At 45.6% G+C, this 22,092-nt stretch overlaps 1 protein-coding gene across 2 annotated transcripts; it reads left to right on the top strand.

Annotated features, from left to right (window-relative positions):
- The first annotated feature begins 430 nt into the window (after nt 1-430).
- dpf3 (double PHD fingers 3) lies at nt 431-21,337 on the top strand. 2 transcript variants are annotated; one of them, XM_079290386.1, is made up of 12 exons: nt 431-523; nt 7,302-7,462; nt 8,599-8,706; nt 11,919-12,052; nt 12,207-12,302; nt 12,589-12,661; nt 13,136-13,177; nt 14,447-14,584; nt 14,797-14,925; nt 17,239-17,351; nt 17,847-17,928; nt 18,091-21,337. In XM_079290386.1, the coding sequence occupies exons 1-12, from the start codon at nt 492-494 to the stop codon at nt 18,156-18,158; spliced, it is 1,176 nt and encodes a 391-aa protein (XP_079146512.1). In that variant the 5' UTR covers nt 431-491; the 3' UTR covers nt 18,159-21,337. The 2 variants fall into 2 exon arrangements, with proteins under 2 accessions (XP_079146512.1, XP_079146511.1); XM_079290385.1 differs by lacking the exon at nt 13,136-13,177 and having other exon boundaries at nt 455-523.
- The last annotated feature ends 755 nt before the right edge of the window (nt 21,338-22,092 follow it).

Raw genomic sequence — 22,092 nt, 5'->3', positions numbered from 1 at the left:
TTTCAGTCACACATAAGTATAATCATTTAGGGATTTGTTTTATTTTATATGATGATAAATACTCTAAAGTACGAACACAACACGTGTCCTCTACAAACTCTCCTTTTACTGACACCTAATTCTAATGAATCACAAAAATAAATACTTATTGTCCACACAGCCGTCAACACTCCCGAAATCAAACCAAAACTACAGAGAGCATCATGAGAGAGCTCATGGTTTATGATATTCTTATTTCACATTGTGACGTCTCCACTCGAATAAAGGCAAATGCATTTTATTCTATGACATTATTACTAGTCTACTCTCTGTGAGCTGGGACACTGATGTTGACAGATTACTCAGAGGCCACGCCCACTGCCTTACTGCTGGTGTTGTATTGGTCGCGAGCACAGTGCCCAGTACCGCATTGGCTGTTGTGTGTGTGTTTTTTCATTAGGGTCCCAAACTACACCGAGATTTGGAATATTACGTTACAGTCGTGCAGGAAAATGGCGACTGTCATTCATAATCCTCTAAAATCGTAAGTACATATCTATTTTTAAAATAAAACCATTCCTTTGTTTGATTGGATGTCGCGATCGGTCTATACAGGGTTAACCGCGCGTTTAAACGGGGAAACCACAAAATTAACACTTTCGCCGTGTACTTACAGGCAGTCTCCGTGTGTTATCCGCAGGTACCCGATGCCTACTTGCTCTGTTGTGTAATACTGATATAAAGGCATGCACTCGTGCACGATCTGCAGAGGAAAAACATCTTCAACCCGCGTGTAAATGTCCGCACTCTACATAGAAAGTTGCCATTGTCCACATTATGCTTTACAAACACGGTTGACAGAAGTTTGCAACCACGGCTTTCTTTGTCAGTGCTAGACGGTTGAATTTACATCGATAATTTCATGCAATTAATGTCACAAAGCGTACATTGAGAGGCTCGACTCTCGCTCACAGCGCGGCTCCCCGGATCTCGCTGCGAATGCTACGTGCATGCAAACAATGGATTGCGGATTATATGTTATTTTACGGTATTTATATCCTCTCGCGCGTGTAGAAGAAAGCTGCGATGTAATGCAGATTTAGGGGGCGTGCAATTTTCTTGAAGTTTAGATTTTTTAAACTGTCAACACCACACACACACTTAACGGTGTCAGTGTCTGATCTGGGTAATCGGCGCATGAACATTTGTAGAGACATGAGATAATGTTACGTTTGAGATCATATGCAGAAATGGACAAATGTGGGAAAAACCCCAACTATTACACAACTACTACATACAATTTTACCATATTCCACACTAATTTACGAATGGAATATTTGTTGATTTTGAAACGAATGAACAATTTACTAGACCTCCCTCATGTCTGCCCCTGGATTAAGTGCACCTATAACTTCCAGCTATATTTCAGTCAATATTACTGAATGCATCTCTGTCTTCCTCATGGGTGACAGCAGATGTTTACCACTACTCATGAGGAATGTGCAGAGAGCGAGACAATTACCACATTATCTGTTGTGCAGGAGGCAATATCAATCTTTCTGATGGCGTGGATAAGTGTGGCATATCTTTGCTTTCATTCAATTACATTTTTGGAATAAGGAGCTCACCTAGGAAGTGTAAAGATACCTTTTCAACTGTTAAATATGGTCAGTCTGTACACCCAAGCTTTTTTTATTTCTTTCACAGAACCATTAATGCGGTGAATAACATATTCTGTAGTCATAGTCTGAGGAAAGTAAAGAAGCATGAACTGTTTCTAAAGTAGAGAGAGAACTCGCGATGCTCTTGTTTTGTCGACATCTTTGTTGACAACCAAGAGAGATTCCACTCTACACCCAGCAAAACGTCTCTAAGCTGCTGTATTCTACTAAAACAGATTAGGCTGTGGAGAATGTAGGTATATGGGTATATGGGTGTTTTCTGTGTGTGTTTACGTGTGTGTGCGTGCGCGCGTGTCTGCAGTTGTGCATGCAGAGCAGCAGATTAGGAGCGTCCCAGTATTCTCGTGGGTCCATCTGTTGAGAGATTGAGAGGTACATGTAAAGACAGACAGACTGATGGAGGAAGGGAACCCCATCTGACCTTCATATATGACAGGATTCTCGCAGACAGCCTCCCCTCCACCCCATCCAATATCTGCAAAAAATGGACAACAATATGTTTATGTGTAGGTTAGAGGCAGGATTTGACCTCCCAAAAACAGTCATAGACTCATAAGCCCATACCATATACACGGGAAAACTGTTGCGTAAGAGCTAATATTAAGTAGCATGTGAGTTACTACCACGGGGGAATAATGTTTTCAGGGAGGAGAGTTGTGTGAGTCCACTGTCTGTTTGTCGTCTGTCCTCAGGATGTGGCTGGTAAATCATATGCAGTCAATGAGGACGTGATAATAATCTTGCCCGCTCTGAAAAATGAATTTCACCCACCAGCTGCTTGCAGGAAATACGTCTGGCTCCCTCGACTCTTGTCTGTCATGTTTAGCCGTGCATTTTTGCTTGATTTATTTAAACTATCTCTTTTATTTTATATTGTACAAAGAACTCTTTGTGGTTGAAACCTGGGTGGCTGTGTGGGATGGGATTTAATGAAGAGCTGACACGAGAAGTATTCAAATGAGCGACGTAATTCATATGCAGAGGTGTGTTTATATGCACGTCATGTGTCCTTTTATCTTCCTTTTTATCATTATGTTTGGATCTGTAATGAACAAGAGCGCTCAGGTGGAAGGTGGGTTGGCTGTGTTTGCATCAGGATTGAAAGGACGTGGACTGAGATTTAGGGAAATGTAAACACTATGTTGTCGGTGTGGAAATGTGTGTGTGTGTGTGTGTGGGGGGGGGGGGGGGCGTGTGTGGAGTTGTGTTGCTGGCCACCCCTCCCCCAATTTGCGTGAGAGGGAGCGTGGGTGAGTGATGGAGGGATTTGTTTAAGGGGGGGGGGGGGTTTGGTTTGTCTGTCTGCATTTACTGCATACATTTATACTACACCCTCATCACACGGGTGAACTCTGGCCTTTGTGTGCCGTGGAATGGGAATGTCCGGGAATGGTTTCCAGGCACGGGGAATTAAATGTCCGGGAACATGTTTTACAGAAAGCTCCATGCGGTGATCAATCCTGATTTTCTTCTCGTGTCCTTCTGCACATGGAACTGGCACATGGTCCTCTTTTTATGTTTGTTTTTTTTGTACGCATGTGTAAGATGTCTCAGGGGATGGTGCAGAGATGAGACATGTATGTATGTTATCCTCCACATAGAAAATAGCATCTGAAATGAATCTGAATCGGGGTTTCCCCTTTGCAACACCCTCCCCTGCACTCGTCACCTTTCCCTTTTCATCCCCTTTTGTGTGTCTGTTTGCGCACGGACAAACGTGTGTGTGTGTGTGTGAGTGCGCCCGTGCGTACACACATCCGCATGTTTGAGAGAAAATGAGTGTGACAGGGTTTGAAAGGGAACACGTGTGCCCCGGGACATATCAGGGGCCCACCTCTTCCCTCCCACTCTCCCTCCTTGGCTCATCCTCTTCGCCCCCCCCTCCCCTTCCTCTCTGCTTCACCCTGCTGCTTGGGCTACAAAGTGCCTTAACGACGCCTATCAGTGCCCACATGCTGTTGCCCTGCCCTGCATTTCCTTTGGGGCCTCCTACAAGTGGACTTCCTGTATGTACCCTCACTGTCTTTGGTCTAATTTGTGGTGAACCCCCACCATTCCCTGACACTACGACTCGTGCAGATCTGCAAGCTTTGTTAGAAAGACGTGCCTGGTTGTTGGAGAGGCTTTTATTGTGAAAGAGTTAGAACCTGTTATAATACAGTTCCCCATTACTGTACCTCTGACTCATTGTGCTGAATGAGGTCATGCTAACAACATTTAAACAATTCATGCTGAGAAATGCTGTGCCTGGAAGGTCACACGGACTATGATCAGCTCATACTAACATGTTCTTACTTGTATAGCATCTACAACCAGAGTTTGTGAAGCATTTAATGACGACATTAACAGTTAAACAGATGACGTGAATCATAAAAGATGCAGTAACCTTCAGGTGATCAGGATGTCTGAACATATTGAATCACACAGAAGAACGACTGTTATATATGTTCATACAACATGAACAACATTTAGTTCATGATATGCAAAGTTCCATATCACAGTTTAAACCGTAGGTATAAATCATAGCACCTCTGGCAAATGTCATATTAAATGCTAATCGTTACAGAAGCAGAGCAATGTTTCAACACTACTTCAGCTCTACTGCACGCACACACACCTGCAAGAATGCCAACACACACACACGCACGCACGCACGCACGCGAGTGTCACACATTCAAATCTCATCCTCATCATAACAATACAACATCAATAGAATACGTATTTCTACAGCCAGATGCTGATTTTAGATGCTGCTTCAAAGTAGAGAGCTTAAATGAAATGATAGGCAAAATGGGATTATACACCTCCTGCCTCGAGGCGAAATGTGTTTCTGTTTTGATGTTTTAACCGGATAAAGAAAAGCAACAATTGTTTTCATCATCAAATAACCGGCATCTGAGTATTTTCTCAAGTGATTTGAAGAGTTATTTGATTTATAAAATGTAAATAAATAGGGAAACTGTGTATGATCAATGTGACATATTAAAATATCGTTTTCTAATGACATCATACATGACAGACAAAACATTAAAAACTCTCCGCAGTTGAGAAGCTTTGATTTGTTGCAGTTTAATTTGTGAATTGACAAATCGACCAATAGACGTGTCGCATTTTCCGAACTTGTCGAAACAGGAAGGAGACGCTGTGGATGAGGAGGAAACGAGCGTTGAATGTGGAGCGATGTATGACGGTGGTTTATTATGCCACTGATGAGTTTCAGGGATTATTCCACGAAGCGAGGAGGAAGAGAATGGTGCTGCGAGCAATACATAACTGACAGATATATGTGGCAGATAAGAGTCAGATTAAAGGAGAGGAATGACAGCAGTCATCCAAACAGGAAGTCTGATCATAATAGAGCTACGGATTACGTTTGAACACCTATGTGGTCACTAAGCTTCACCTCGATGAGCTTTTACGTATACACTTTGAAAAGACTGACCGTCAAGCACACAGCTCCTCTGTGCTAGTGTGGGAGCAATTGAGACAATCACAGTGGTACACAGGAACACACACCCGCAACCCGCAGACAGATTGTGTCGGAGGCAAAGAAGAGACACACGCATGTTTCTTTAATCCCACTTAACTAAACACACAAACACACCTCTCAGACAAAAGCACAGCAGGCAAACATGGAGGCACGAACGCTCGCTGATGTAAGAGTTCCTGAAGCCGCCCGGGGACGTTACACAGACGCTTTGTTTCTGGAAATGTACAGACGATACGGGATGACACCGGGAGGAAGAGAGGGAAGAAAAGTGGGGAAGACAGATGCCTGTAGGTGCACACACACACACACACACACACACACACACACACACACACACACACACACACACACACACACACACACACACACACACACACACACACACACACACACACACAGAGTTCAGGCAACAAATAGTGAAAGCAGAGATAACGCTCCACCTCTGGGAATGCGAGTTATGTGACAGGAAGTCTCTTCTGGAGATTGTGCATTTGACTGGATCGCTGCAACTGCTGCTTTCGTCGTACTGCAAAAACACGCGTTGCCAAAAAAACACCAGCCGCCTTCCTCGTTTCTGTCGGCCTCCTCACAACGACCATAGCCAGCAAACTGTTGTAGACCAGAATGTGCACATAAATGTGCACTCAGAGCGTCTATAGACTTTTTGCATGTTTGCGTGTGCTGCTGTGAAAACAACAATCTGTGGTTGTTATGGGGAGGGACGTGCCGGACGATTACTACTCGCAGCCAGTAGCATGTGACTTACTGGAATCTCCTCTGGTTGCCTAAATGATATACCATGACCAAGGCCACCGTACTGTCCGATTAACAATGCCATCTTTTTGGCCTAATATGAGTTACATGAGTTATAATTGTTGCTACGATACAATAAAAGATGATTTCACTTCTGGTCATGTTAAAAAAACAACTGTCCGCCCTCAGTTTGTTTTGCTCCGTACATCATTGTTTTGTTGCCTTCTTCAAATCTTCATTTTTTCTTTTCAACCACAAATGGAGCAACTTCTCCATACCTGCCTCCCCCGAACTCTCCCCCCTTTCTCCTTCATCAGTACGTGCGATGCCTCGCTCACTCTCTGCCGCTACTCACTCCAACCTGTCACCCGTCTCCTCCCTCATCCTCCCTCCGCTCCCTCCACCTCCAAACACTGCACATCTTTGTGAGGTCCAGTGCGACCAGAGTGCTGGTCTTTGTCCAGCTTTGAATTCTTAACATATCTGTGCTCGGGCCAGTCAGAGAGACAGAGAGACAGATACACATGTATGCACGTTAACAGAGAGACAAGAGACAAGATCCTGCTGCTTTGGGTGCTCCGTCTCTCCAGCAGCATTTTTTTTTTATTCACTATTTTCTCAAGATCAGACCTGTGCTTTATCTTCCCCTCTGGATGTCAGCGATGTAATTAAATGAAGAATAACCGACTCAAGGTGTAGATTTTATTTTTGGGCAAAAGAGAGTTGATCTTGTTCTTTCTTGTTTGTCTCTAATGATGTTGCAGAAATCCCCTCCCTCTAGAGTGAGACTGTGGAGGTTATTAATGGCTCACATCCTGATTTATAGCCTCTCTTTTGTGTCAGTGTGTGTGTGTGTGTGTGTGTGTAGCCCATCTGTTGTGTGGACTTTGATCCGGCACTCTCACTTGTCGATCAATTAGACGGGATGAAACATTTCTTCTTATTCTTATTCGCCGTTTCATGCCCGCGTTGGCCTTCACGGCCCTCATTGTGTGTAACGATGTTCCTTTCAGCTTCATGTTCAAGTTTACACAACAAGCTGCAAAATGTCGAGAGAAGGCATGGGCGTGTTCTATTGAGCTGAAGTTAACCAGGACTGAACAGGCCCGCTCATTCTTTATTTGCAGGCCGTACTAAATCATCAGCCGCACCAGCACATGTTATTGCCATTAACCATCCAAAAGGTGTTAACATTTGACTTATAGGACTTCAAGAGCAGGCATGACTGCGCGGAAAGCAGAAATCAAAGCAGCATGCTGCGAATAGCTTAGATGAATGGCAGCAATAGGACCGTAATGTTTCTGTGGGTAACTTGAGTCAGATGTTAAATGAAGGGTTCTTCACGTCTGTCTATCTGACTGTTTAAGCTGCCACGTTCTCTGTCCGTCCGTCCTCAGGCTTGGTGACCAGTTCTACAGGGAGGCCATCGAACACTGCCGCAGCTACAATGCCCGCCTCTGTGCCGAGCGCAGCGTGCGCATGCCCTTCCTGGACTCGCAGACTGGTGTGGCGCAGAACAACTGCTACATCTGGATGGAAAAGTGCCACCGCCAGCCAGGTGGGAATAGTTTGACATTTTGGGAAATACGCTCATCACTTTCTCGCCCGAGAGTTGGATGAAAAGATAGATGCCGCCATCATCTGTACGCTAAATACAAAGCTACAGCCGGTAGCCGGTTAGCTTAGCTTAGCATGAAGACTGAAAACAGGGGGAGATTTAGGGGTTTCTTGTGATTGCGAGGCAACCAATGTGTGAAGTTCCTGTGAAATCGAATGCGCTTTAAAGGAGCTGGTTGCCAAATCTTGTCATCTTTGGACAGGGCCAGGCCTGCTGTTTCTCCCTGTTTCCAGCCCTTATGCTAAGCTAGGCTAACTAGCTACTGACTGTATGCATAAAAAGGATTTAATGTAAAGATCTCCTCCCTCAATTGAAAAAAGCAGGTCAACCCATCTTTTGTATATTACATGAGTTACCGCTTGCTGATTTATCAGGAGACATCTCGTCAGAATGCACATCTGGGTCGCCTGCCAGCCAAAGGGAACAATCTGCTCTTCACCGAGAGCTGCACACAAATAGCCTGCTCTCCATCTTGTATGCAAAGCCCTTCAGGCCACACCCTATACTTTGTGGCAGACCTAACTCGCATTATATGAATTTATTCTGAGTTTATCCCTACCCCCTCCTTCTCTTTATTTTTCCTCTGCTCATGCTGACAGATAAAATAGCGTATTCCCCTCCGTCTCTGTCTTCATCGCCACATGATGAGACACAAAGTTACCAACTCATTCGATTCAAGCTCAAGAAGGCCGCTTTTCTAAAATGGTGACAAGGCAAATATTTAAATTGTTTGTTATCGTCCTCAACATTAGGTTATGGTTCTACACTGATATGATCAAGAAGCCCACATTCCGGGTTTTATGCGAGTTTCTGGAATCTGAGACGCATTTTTTGGAATATGCGGACCATTAGCCCGAGCACTGGAAATGAGACATATTAAGTGTCAGGGAAAAAAGACCAGTCCACTGTGTGTGTGTGTGTGTGTGTGTGTGTGCGTGTGTGTGTGTGTGTGTTTGTCGTGGTCTCAATGCAAGTTTTGTTAAAATGGTGAGCCTGCCAATGGTTGTTAAAATTCTTCCTGTGTGCTTATGCATGCGTGTACGCCTATATTTATGAATGTGTGTGTGTGTGTCCAGGCCAAGCAGCAGGACAGATGTACACCTATCCTGCTCGTTGCTGGAGAAAGAAGCGGCGACTCCACCCTCCCCTGGATCCTCAGCTCCGCCTGTGTGAGCTTCGACTGGGTAAGACAAACAAAGCACACATACACACACACGGCCGCGCAGCACATTGACATGCATGCACAGTGAACGCCAAAGCCGCAGCAGTATCGACCCAGCGTTATACAATGAAAGCCACTCAAACCGGTGCGCCCGCTCCTTTTGGTTGTTCATCGCATCTGAATGCACATGTGCATTGTGTGTGTGCCCTCTGTGCTCTGGGGCGGCTGCACAGAGCTTTAGGCGTGCTCAGTGGCGTTAATGTTCGCTATCTGACCATCTGGCTCTGGTTAGCCCTTCTCTCTCGCCAGGTCTCCAGGTTCATTCTCTCCCCTGAATCAATACCTCCTCTCACTGTTCTCTGGCAGTAGACACACACACACACACACACATGAGCGCACAAACACCCCCACATATGACTCTCGCTCTCTGTTGCAGCACAGAAGCACCCTAACTGGGCCTCTATAATCATTTGTCCATGAGGCATTAGAATGTAAGTGAGTCTTATGAGGTTTTTTGTGTGTGTCTGTGTGTGTATCCATGCATGCATATGTGTGTGTTCTGGGGGATTTTAGCAAAGGAATGCCTCAGGAACCCGATAAGTGAGAGACATAAAGGCGAGTCTTTGTATCTGCTTTGCCACACCATTGTTTCCACCTTGCTGTCTTCCAGACGCAATATAATACTCCAGAGTGTTCCACCAAGAACGACTCAGCTTTAAGCACAAGAGGCATCTTCAGGAAAAAAAACTAGAGGGAAGAAACTCCCCAGAAGCAACCAACCAACTAAAGCAGGTGAAGGGAAAGAAAACTAGCATTACACTGCAGTTAACCAGAGCAGGAAAGCCATTGTAGGGTGAAAGAGTAGACGTCTCCAGTTTAGTTTTACAGGATCCATTTCTTCAGTTTGGCCCAGATATCTATCACAACACGACAGCGGAATGTGAGTGCTCCCCTTTCAGACTTTTGGAAAGGCTTTATGTTTATTTAATGCTTCCTGAGCAGAGAGGTTTGGCTTTTTTGTGACGATACACAGAGATTCTGTCACGTGGGTACTTTGAAATTGTTTGAAACCGGGAATCTAACTCCTTGTTTTGTACATTAGATCCTCTGCTTCTTGTTCATGCCGTTGCTAAGTGGACATGCCTCAGCGGCCATTTTGCTTCCCTCAGCATAAACTCCATTTAATCTGATGAGGGTTACAAAAAAAAAGCAAGCAAATGCATCAGGGCAAGATATTTGCACCAATTGTGTGCACAAATGTACAAAAAACAACGAGCGTGCAATTTACCTTCACCTCTTTCTCGTGCTTTTCTTACTTCATGTTTCCTTTGATGTCAGGGGTACGATGGCGTGGGCCACTTTACATTACACTCACTCCAGTGATGTAGTGTTGTATCTACTTAAAGCTATATCCTGATTTTTAGTCTGTAGTATGGGTCAACCTCTAAAAACTACAGATCCTACATTTCCCATAATGCAGCTCTAAAGCATCTTTCATGAGACCCCCACGCAGGGCTGTAGTACTCGAGTCCGGTCTCAAACAAATACCCCTCCGCCTCTTTCTTAACATACTTGTAGAAATCTGCAATGGTCCTCAAACCTAAATTCTATGAATGAATTAGTTTCATGTTAGAAGATCAATATTGTTTATAGATGATATCTGTCCGTCCGAACCCCCTAATCACTATAATAGCACGAGGAAGACACTATTATCTATTATGTTCTTGCACAGGACTCAATTAGTTCTGGGCTCGGTCTTGACCTGGTCTCGACTGCCTTTAGACTTGGTCTGAACTTGGACTTGACTGGACCTGGTCTTGTACTTGACTTGGTCTCGACTACAGCCCCGCCTCCGTGTCTCCTAAATGTCCACTTCTTTCGAATCCCACACCTCCAGTGTGAAACGTCAGCTTTCTGTAAGAGATTTAAGTCTTAAGCCCAAACCCAGCTAATGACATCATCGGGCTTTATTTTCTCAAACCTTGGAAAGCTTCTCCAGAGGAGCTATAATCTCTTCTGCCCCATAGAAGAGACTCTACAACCGAGTAGTACGAGTAAACTGACCTCCATGGGTAAAATCGGTGGAGTGCCCCTTTAAGGTCAGCAGTGGATGCAGATCAATATGATATGTGAGCACGTGGGGATGTTTGTTCGTATGGGCTCGGGGGTGTGGGGCGTTTCTTTGCTTTTCGCTGGCAGAGCAGAACATTCAGCTCCACATTCTCCCCGCCACGTTTGTCCTGGAGCGTCGAGGGAGGGGTGAGGAGGTTACAAGGGGGAAGGAGGGCGAAGAAGATGGGGGGGGCGAGGAAAGCGAGCAGTGTCGGAGAGGAGGGAGGGTGTCAGCAGAGAACGGAGGTGAAGGAGGCGGTGGATATGGTGGGTTGGGGGGGGGGGGGGATACAGAGTGGGGGACTGTCCTGTCTGTGCCAGCAAGTCAACCTACACAAATGGACACAAAGAAATGAGAGGAGGAGGAGGAGGAGGAGGAGGAGGAGGAGGAGGAGGAGGAGGAGGAGGAGGAGGAGGAGGAGGAGGAGGAGGAGGAGGAGGAGGAGGAGGAGGAGGAGGAGGAGGAGGAGGAGGAGGAGGAGGAGGAGGAGGAGGAGGAGGAGGAGAAAAGAGGAGACCCAGCAGCTCTGTATTCAATAAGAGCATCTCACACACTCCCTGCCGCTCTTATCACACCCCTTCTTTCATTCCGCTCTGATCCCGGTGTTAAGAGTTCAAAGCGGCTCGTCAATCCTGCAGCAAGTTCACCTCCACGGAAATGAAGAACGGGAGAGGAAGAAAGACTGAGAGCAGATGCTTGAAAGAGAGAGAGAGAGAGAGAGAGAGAGAGAGAGAGAGAGAGAGAGAGAGAGAGGAGATGTGATTCAGGCCTGTGAGCACTGTTCTCTCGTTTAGGTTCAGTCTTTCCTCTTCTCTTACTGTGCAGCTGGTGCCGCTGTTACTAAAGCTCCCTTTACAGGCAGAGGCAGCACTCGCACAATGTCCACATTGATACTGATACATCTTCTCTGCTTTGGTCCTGCAGACAGCCAGGGGAGGACATTTTACACATTTGAGTTTTGTGTTTAATGTGGTCAGCAAACAAATTCTAAAAATAAGCCGGTAAAGACATTGGCACACACACACACACACACACACACACACACACACACACACACACACACACACACACCTGCCATTTAAAGTACTTTTTCTTAGTCTCTTCCGCCATCACCTCCTCAGAAGCCGAGATGGCCCCCAAGCGCGAGGTGCCCCCAGGGGAGGCCACAGCCTTGGAGGCCCTCCTGAGGGGGGACAGCCTGCTGGAGAAAAAAAACAACATCTGTAAGGAAGAGGAAACGTTGCTGGAAATACAGGTATTTTGTCAAGTGTGCATTATGTACAGTATCATACATTATTCATGTATATCTACTGCCAAAATATGAACCCTTATCTCCCCGTATTGCTTCTTTCCAACCTCTTTTTAATTTGACCTAAGCCTCCCACTATGCGTGTGTTTGTGCTCCGTAGAGAGTTCTGGAGGCGGAGGAAAACGGGGACGGCCTCCACGATGATGAAGACTTTGAGCAGGATACTCCAAAGAGAAAGAACAGAAACAGAGGCAAAGTGAGTGTCACAGACAAGACACACAGCATGTGTGTGTGTGTGGGGTGTAAAAGACAATAGTAACACAGTTTCATCAACACAAAATCTATTAAATGAAAGATTTCTACTGTGTCTTCCTACCATTAAAAACTGTTTTATAACATGATCACAATAAACCTTGTTTTTGATGTATTAAGTGAAAATACATTTTTGTAAAGTATGCTGCGTTTAAATGTAAAATATCCTAAATTTCAACATTCATACATTGGAGGTTTGAACATCAGACGAGTGTTGCGTTTCCTTTCAGAACAGAGGATCCAACCGCAGGAGGACAGAACCCGTTAACGCCGACGACCAGGACAAACCTTACGTCTGTGACAGTAAGAGAAGAGGAAACCTAATTATTTGTACATCATGTGATCAGTGTCACCGGTGTTTGCTTTACACACTAGTTTAGCTAAATTCAGAGGGTTCCCTGAAGCTGAAGTGGGTGGAGAAACTCTCCTTAGATCTGGCATTACCAAAGTGAATTCCTTTACGATGTATCAGGAAACCCTTCTCTACACGCTTGTTCCAAAACCGCAGCTTCTATAAACGGAGACAAATCCAGCAGATGCTCTCGCTCAATGATGGCCCCCACTCTTCTTCTGTCCTGAGCGCTGTGCTCTGCAGCATGAAGGAAGAGTTCGCTGTTAATCCAGACCTGACTAGCATGCCACTCGCGTACTTTGACAGAATCCCCAAGAGATGGCCACGCTGACTTGACTGAGCCCCAAACAAATGAATCTCATCCTCATTTTGTGTCTTGTGCTGTCTTTCCTTTATTGTTTGCTTTTGTGTCTTCTCTGTTCCAGATAAATACAAACAAAAGCATAACTCAAAAAAGGCTGAAGAAGGTATCTGAACCTGTCTCCATCTTGTCCTCCTAGGGGCTCCGTGAACTGTCTTTATGTGATTGGCTTTGTTGTTTTTTTTGCCCATGGGCATCCGGTTCGGGAATGGCTGACTGAATGCTAATCCCTTGGCGATATCTAACGCTTTAAGTGCTCTATGCTAGTCCATTTCCCTGAATTCAGTGCGAGCATTGCATGAAACTAACGCTGTGTGCCTTAATGCTTGCATATTGCAAGGAATGCACCACACGATGCTTTAAGCAGCAGCTCCACTAATGTCCCACCGAGGGATGCATGTTTCCGAAGGCCGCACCAGCTGTGATGTGATCCGCAGACGTAGCCATTGTAGAAGTTTTTAACTGTGGGCTTGGATTGGCAGTGAGTTTGGAGGGAGACGGGGAAGCTTTGAAGCTTTCTGGTGGGGGGGGGAAAATGGCTGCAGAATTGGCTCTCGCCAGGAAAGCAGCATAAATCTACAGTTGAATAAGAAACGTCTATGATGGCTACAGCGCTAACGTGTTCTACAATGACCCCTAGAGCTGCTACAAGATTAGACTATAGATTATAGTTTTATTCATGAGCGCATACATGCTTACAAATCCTGTTTTTATATATTAGACTTGTGGACTTCCAGCAGGATAGAGACAGAGCGCCGTACGCGTCGTACCAAAGAACAGAAATCGGCCCCACAATATGCAACCAAGGGCTGAAATGTCAACAAAATGCCCGTAGCTCGCTAAAAACATCATATATCAGCATGCCAAATAATTATGTTCCCCTATTACACAAGTTGCATACTGTCAAAATGTTTTAGCTTAACTTACAGAAATGTAGTTAGCCTAGAACTGACGGACAAAAAGCTTGCTGCGCTGTACTTCGTGTCTTAATTGTCTTATTGCCGGTATCCTCAGTGTTTTTGGGGGTTCTGGGTAGTGCAACCCAACACACAGCAGCTTTTAGGCAATTTTCTGTTGTCACGAAAGTGACAAGTAAGCACATTCAAGCGAGACAAAGTCAATGGAGAGCGACGGATTGTCTTTCCCCTGCTGTCTCAGCAGCAATAATAGATCCTCTCATTTATTTTCACATGAAATGACTGTAAAGCAGTGCAAATCATCAAACGTAAATACTAACAGTTCCTGCTCATTAATATATGTTACATTCCAATTAAGACAGGGATGACGGATGCCTTTGAGCAGACTCGACTGCTCCACAGTGTGTCGCACAAGGTTCTACGTGTCTCTAATGGACCTGTTGATGTTTTATCTGCAGTCTGTGGAAAGCGCTACAAGAACCGGCCCGGCCTGAGCTACCACTACACCCACACTCACCTGGCAGAGGAGGAGGGTGAGGAGGAGAAGGAAGCAGAGAGGTCCCCGTCTCCTCCGTTTAGCGCCGACAACCACAAACGTAAGCTGCAGGCTGGCATTTGATTACATAGCCCCGTCAAAAAGGTTTCAGTAAGTGCTAGCTCAGGACAGAGACTCTCCATTGTACGCAGCCACACACTCGTACAATTTCCCAAATCACAGTGTATGGTAAACCAGACGGCCTCGCGCTGTCAGACAATGAATGGCAGCTCGTGTGTCCTCCTGTTTACGCGTGTCTGTTCCTGCCAACAGCTCAGAAGGCTGCGGATGGCTCCATCATCCCCAACGACTACTGTGACTTCTGCCTGGGAGACCAGGACTCCAACAGGAAGACGGGCCAGGCCGAGGAGCTGGTGTCCTGCTCTGACTGTGGACGCTCCGGTGAGTCTCCAGTCTCCCCCAACATGCAGGATTTCCATCAAAGCTTCAGGTTCTTTGTTGACGTCGGCAACAAAGAACTGTTGTTGACTGTCATTAGAAACTTTGCATTAACATCCACACAGTTCATTTTAGTTCAATGATTCCACGTCATCTTTGTTCAAACCAGCCTGCGTCTTTGCCTGAGGATGTAGATCCGATGATACATTCATGGCGTGCAGTGAATTGAGCTTTCATGTTGCCGCAGTGTCTTTTCAATGGGTTGTCAATGAGTCTTGTAGACCATCAAAAGTGAGAGCCGATCGCTGGAACTTTTTGCAGTTTCCCTCCTGAAGATAATATTGATCCGCTGCTTGCTTCCATCCTGCATGCTTCTCCATATCAACCTCGCCCATCAGTAAGGACTTCTGCCTTTAGGCGACATGCATAGTCACTCTTTTGTTGCTCAGTTTTCACGCATTACTTTGTGGCACTTTTGGCTGCATTTTTGTCTCTTTCCCCCCCCCCCCCCCCTTTTTGTCCTCCTGGATATCTCAGCAAAACATCATTCTCGAATACGCTCAAACATCTTGCATAGTAAGAGAGCATTCATTTCAACCAGTGAGATGTTTTCTTGCTACGGCAGACTTTAGTAGAACAGCTGCGAGAGTGTGTGGCCTTGTCTGTGTTGACGTTTTCATGGTAGCTGGAAGAGGAGGAGGGAGAAAGCCGAGTGCTCTAGAGGAATTGTTCGGCAGCGCGTCAGACAGCGAAGCCGCCACGTTTCATGGCTTTGAAGATGCAGAGCTGGAAGACCTTATGTTTTCAGACAATGATGATGCTGTAGCCGACTGCTGATGAGGGGACTCCCTGACTACCTGGACCTAGTGACAATAAAACCAATTTTCTGATTTAAATGTTTTCATCGTGGGAACTCTCGAAGACAGGATAACAAAGCCAACTTGCCTTGAAGATCTCCAGATTTATTTTTAACTTTTTTAAAGATGTAGGAAGCACATTCCTTCAAAAAACGTATTTGTCTTGGAAATGTTGCCTCCGATGGATAAAGTGACTTTTTTTTTTTTTACCATGGTCGGATGGATTTTTACTGTTGAACGCGTTCGGACATTTTTCCATTTTTCATAAACCAACAATAATCTCCTCACACTTGCTTGCGTCAGATAATCAAGATCACAATCTGATCTTCAGAGCTACGTCCTAACTAAATCTGGACTGAAAAGCTGAATAGCAGACACGGTGGACCAGAGAAAAGAGGAACAGATTACACGAGTGGCCGCTAATGTGGCGGGGGGAGGGATGAGCGTGGACTCTTGAGTCACTCCATTGGCTAAAGAGGACATGTAGCCGAGAGGTAAGAGCCAACCGGCACTCCATTGCTCCCCTCTGTCTTTACGGACAAGATCTTTACTTTTGTTGGTAGACGTCGAGTAGAACTGCTTTTTCTACAGCCTCATTATGTGGTATCCCTTTAAGACAATAGGCCATCTTTTAATCCGCCGCATCTTATTTCTACCCGACTGTAATTCCTCCGTTTGATTTAGGAGGCAGGCAGCAGCTGAAACCTTTCTGCTTTGAATTTCGCTCCGATCACATTTGTCTTTCTTCACCCATCGCAGGCTGAAGAATGTTTCCCATGCTTCTGGCTGCTTTCCCAGTCCAGATGTAAATCCTTCATTGTGGCTCATTGATGGCTCATTGATACCCCATTGAAATCAGGGTCACGCAGATAACCGTGTGCACCAGAAGCTGACGGCGCCCTGAAGCCGTGGGGAGGCTACAGAAAGACATTGACAGTAGCTGCAAAATGTTTGTTTTTTAGATTTTAAATGTTACATAACACCAAAAAATATCATTCCTTTTGAGTTGTCACAGCTGTACATTGTTTTTGGGAGGATGATGAAATACTGCTCGGCTCTGTTTTCCTGTGCACACATCACGGCTCGTGTTTTGTTCTCCAGACATATAATCACTTGAATGCTGTTGATGCTACATTTCATCCAGCTGTACGGACTGTCAACACGATGGGGTGCAATTACAGACACTTACACTGACTGCTGCCTCTTATGAAGACAAGCAATCTTCTTCTGAAGGGAGAAATAATGTTGTCTGAATTAGTTTGCAATCACTTCCATATCTTTTTTTTTTTTTGCGTGTCAGTCTTTGTCTGTGTCTCTCTGCTATCACATACAAATCACCACTGACATTGTTTTGTAAACTCTTCTGGCAATCCACCCTTGTCCCCCCCCCCCCCCCTTTCTTCTTTCCATTCTCTCCTCTCTCTCTTTCCTCTCTCCTGCCCTCACCGTCCCCCTGCAGGTCACCCCACATGTCTGCAGTTCACTGATAACATGATGCAGGCAGTGAGGACGTACCAGTGGCAGTGCATAGAGTGCAAGTCCTGCAGCCTCTGCGGCACCTCAGAGAACGATGTACGTATGCTGTAGGAGAGGGACGTCTGGTATTATCCCATGTGGCCCTTTGCCTTCGCTTTGAAGCTCACCGAATTTTTTGACTTGCTTTCCTTTTTAATGATGTGACCTTTCCACTGTCACATACTTGCCAAGCAGATATTATATGTGACGAGTCAGCCATGATGTGATGTTTGGGTTTTTTAATGATGTGTTGTAAAAGATACACGTTTCACTTTGGATAAAAGATGTAAATCGTCATAAATTCATGGGATACATTTATGTGTGTAGCACAATTTCATACGAATCGACAGTGGTTTGCAAGATGAGATAAAAAACAATAATTATGTTAACACTAAAAGAGGACTTCAACTTTAAGTTAATAAATACCAACCACAGCACAATTGCGACAAAGGTGTATTATATAAGGTTGCATGTTACCTACCACCCCTGTCCATATATATATATATATATATATAAAAGAATTAAGATGTTGATGGTATGTTGCTAATGCAGGATCAGCTGCTGTTCTGTGATGACTGTGACAGAGGATACCACATGTACTGCCTGAAGCCTCCAATGACCAAGCCTCCAGAAGGTACGACAGCCACTCTCATGGGTTTTATTATACACGAGCGTGCAGACGCTATATATGTCATGTGCTGTATGTTTGAGAGAGACTACAAGCTAAGGCTATATATGGAAACCGGCAAGGAGGACAACGATTTCAGCCTCTCTTTCTCCCTCTCTTCCTCTGCAGGGAGCTGGAGCTGCCACGTGTGTCTGGACCTGTTGAAAGACAAGGCCTCCGCCTATGGAGAGGCTTAACTTCCTTGGACATTCTTCTCAACACACACGTACACACAATATATATATATATATATATATATATTTGTGCCTATACATTAACTGTCTGACATACCCCACACGTTAGCAAACGCCTTCTCTCAGATAGAATCAAACACACACACACACAGATACACTCTTCCACACTGTTCTGCAGAGCTTGACTAGAGATATATCGACTCAACACATTTAAACCTGGGAGAACAAACAATCTGCAGCCACTGGGTCAAGTTCTGAGAAAACACGTATTTTATTCTGCGCAGGTGCATCAGCTTAAATAGACAGTCACATGACACACTCACACCTGAAATGCATTGGCAATAATTGGGAGCACAATCAGTTGCTTCAATTAACACCCCCACTTGATCACACATTATTGACAACCATAAATCATACAAGGGGAAAAACATGGAAACCAACTGCACTTAACTGCACTTAACTGGCTATGCCCCAAACAAGAACATGGAAAAAGTAAGTAGCTTTGCTTTAGTAGCTGGTTTTGTCATCAGGTCAGCTACCATCCGGTCTGTTGGGCAATACTCCAAACATACTTTACAGTCATTAACAGTTGATCTCACAAAATGGTATTTTATATCAATGTGCTTACATCGCTGTCTGCTCACTGGATTCTTGGCTAATGCAATTGTACCTTGGTTATCTCCAAAAATCTTAGGTACATCATACAGACAGTCATCAAGATGTTCAAGCAGTTGAGATAAGTAAAGACACTCTTGTGTGGTTGCGGCCAACGCCATATACTCTGCCTCACAAGTTGACAGTGCTACCGTTGGCTGCTTTTTGGTCTTCCAGGAAATCAGAGGACCATTCTCACTCAGACTAACACAATAACCAGTTGTACTGCGTCTGTCAGTTGCATCACCTGCCCAATCTGCATCACTGTAAGCAAACAACCTCAGCTCATCACATTTTCTGTAACACAACATTTTGTCATTTGTGCCCTTCAAATATTTCAGTACATGCTTAACAGTTGTCCACTGCTCTTCTGTCGGCTCACTGAAATGCTGTGACAGTCTGCTTACAACAAAGCTCAGATCAGGTCTGGTGCATGAGGTTAGGTAGATTAGGCTACCCACTGCCTCTCTGTATTTTCTGGGGTCACCTAGCTTCTCATCAGTGTAATGCAGCTCTGGTTCACAAGGTGTTGACCTGGGCTTACAATCCTGCATATTAAACCTGTCAAGCAGCTTGTCAACATAGCTCTGCTGTGACATGGTCACACATCCATTACACTGATCAAAAGTGATACCAAGAAAATTCTTCAGTCTGCCCAAATCTTTCATCTGGAACTTCACAGCAAGCATCTTTTTTACTGCTTTTAAAGCACTCTCATCACTGGCTGCAATAACCAGGTCATCAACCCAGATCAGTAGGATCACCTTGTCATGTTCCGTTTCTCTCTCATAAACACAGTGATCGGCTGGATTCTGTACAAACATATTTTCACATAGATAGTCATGCAACATTATGTTCCAGTTTCTACCTGATTGTTTAAGCCCATATAGTGACTTCTTTAGTCTACACACCATCTTCCCATTTGTCTGAGATTTTACATCATAACCCTCTGGCTGTTCCATGTAAATCTCACAATCAATTGGTGCATGTAAGTAGGCGGTTTTAACATCCATCTGATGCAGGATCAGATCCTCCTGGGCAGCTTTCTGCATCAACACTCTCACACTAGTCAGGTCGGCAGTAGGAGAAAACGTTTCTCCATAATCTACACCCATCCGTTGACTGTATCCCTTGGCTACATAGCGGGCCTTGTACTTGTCAGATCCATCAACATTGGTTTTGAGAGTATACACCCATCTACCCCCCACTGCTTTCTTGCCCTCAGGTAAGGTGGTCAGAGTAAATGTGTTGTTATCCCTCAGTGCCTTCATCTCCTCATCCATTGCATCTATCCACTTACTTGAGTTGGATGAAGACACAGCATCTCTGAACGTCTGCGGTACATTACAAACCATCCTGTAGCAATAATCAATGTTGATCTGAGCCTGATCACTCTCTATCCCATAGAAGTCTGGCCTCCTCCTCTCTCTAGCAGGGTATCTCCGTGGAGACTGGGATTCGGGCTTGACTCCACCTGTCTGTAGGCCTATCTGGCTTGGACCTGGCCTAGCTTCTGGGATGTCGTTCTGCTCGGGTTTGTCAGGGTCAGGTCTGGTTGCGTTAGACTGCACACCAGTGTCATCGTCGGACATGTCATCAGTCTGCTGTCCCTCAACACAGGACATGAACCTCACCAGTCGGTGCTTCATCACCTTCCTGCTGTCAGGGTAGTAGACCATATAGGCTGGACTGTTCTTGTCATAACCAACGAAGATGCCCTTGTCAGACCTTGACTCTAGCTTCTTCCTGTCCTGCCTGTAGGCGTAACATACAGTACCAAACTTCTGCATCCTGGAGACATTAGGTCTCCTTCCTGTCAGCATAAAGTAAGGTGTCTCTCTGGTGCGGTTGTTGAAACATCTATTCCTCACCACTGCTGCTGTCTGGACCGCATACGGCCATAGCTCCTTGGCTAACTGGCTCTCCAAGAGCATACATCTCGCCATGTCAAAAAGGGTTCTCCAGTTACGCTCAGCAGTGCCATTCTGGTGTGGTGAGTATGGTGCTGATCTTTCATGTCTGATTCTATTCCTACGCAGCAGAGCTTGGTAACCCTGCCCTGTGAACTCTGTACCATTGTCAGACCTGATACACTTCACTTTCCCATATGGGGCTGTGTCGGCTAGAAACCTCTCTGTGGCTTCTACAGTGTCCCTCTTGTACTTTAGATAGTACACAAACACTGCACTTGAATAGTCGTCAGTAAAGGAAAGTGCATACCTATACCCTTCCTTGGACTCTGGGTCAATGGGGCCTGACAAGTCAGTGTGAACCAGCTCTAAGGCTGATTTGGCCCTCACATCAGGCTTCCTGTTTCTGCTCTGAGTGAACTTGCCCTGAGTACACACTTCACATATCATGGATTTGGACGCTTTACCCCTGATTGACATTCCATCCACAACATTCTCTAACTTCATGACATCATCAGAATTACAGTGCCCCAAAATCTCGTGCCACGTCTGAATATCATGACAGCTCATACATTGATCATCACAGTCATTGTTTACTGACACAGTAGGCAAATAGAACAGTCTGTTATGCTCATAAATGAGGAAGCGCGTACCGTCTCTATACTGCAAGACGTTTTCTCCTTCCTTGAAGATCACCGTTGCCCCACGATAAGTTGCAGCTCTCACGGAGAAGATGTCTTGGGGATACGAGGGGATGTACAGCGCCTGCTTCAGTGTGGTACTGAGGTGCCGCCCCCTGCTGTCGATCAGACACACCTCGGCGTCTCCTCTGCGCTCCGCGACCCCCGTGCAGCTTGTGCCATCGGCCAGCTCCACGCAGTGCGTCTCGGACTGGAATCGGTCATCGAAGTTCTTGAACTTCGCCAGGTCAGTGATGATATGCGCCGTCGCACCGGTGTCCACCATCAAGCCCTTTCTGGTGACACCGCTTCCTGGCTCGCTGGTCACCAGCTTGAACACGAAGGTGTTGTCATCCATCTCCTCGGACACTCCACGCGCGTTGTCCCGCTGCCACTGTCGCCATCCTCCTCGCCGTCCGGTACTCTCGCCCTGGCCGTACCACTGTTGACCACGCTGACAGTCTCTTACCTTGTGACCTCTCTGGCCACAACGGAAACACACAATGTCCCCGCTCTCGGTGCTGCGTGCACCTGCGCCTGCTGGGGCAGCCCTCCTTGGATGCGCCTGGGCCCTCATGACATTGTCGTCGGCCGCAGCTGTGCGCATACCTTCAGTGCTCTCATAACTGCGCAACTTAGTCTTGAACTCCGCAAAAGAGAGAGTCTCATAACTTTGAGTGATAAAAATGGAAA

This window comes from Melanostigma gelatinosum (assembly GCF_949748355.1).
Source record: "Melanostigma gelatinosum genome assembly, chromosome: 19".
In the NCBI taxonomy this organism is placed as follows: domain Eukaryota; kingdom Metazoa; phylum Chordata; class Actinopteri; order Perciformes; family Zoarcidae; genus Melanostigma; species Melanostigma gelatinosum.
Note: the sequence above shows the minus strand (reverse complement) of the source record. Positions and strands in the feature narration are given on the sequence as shown.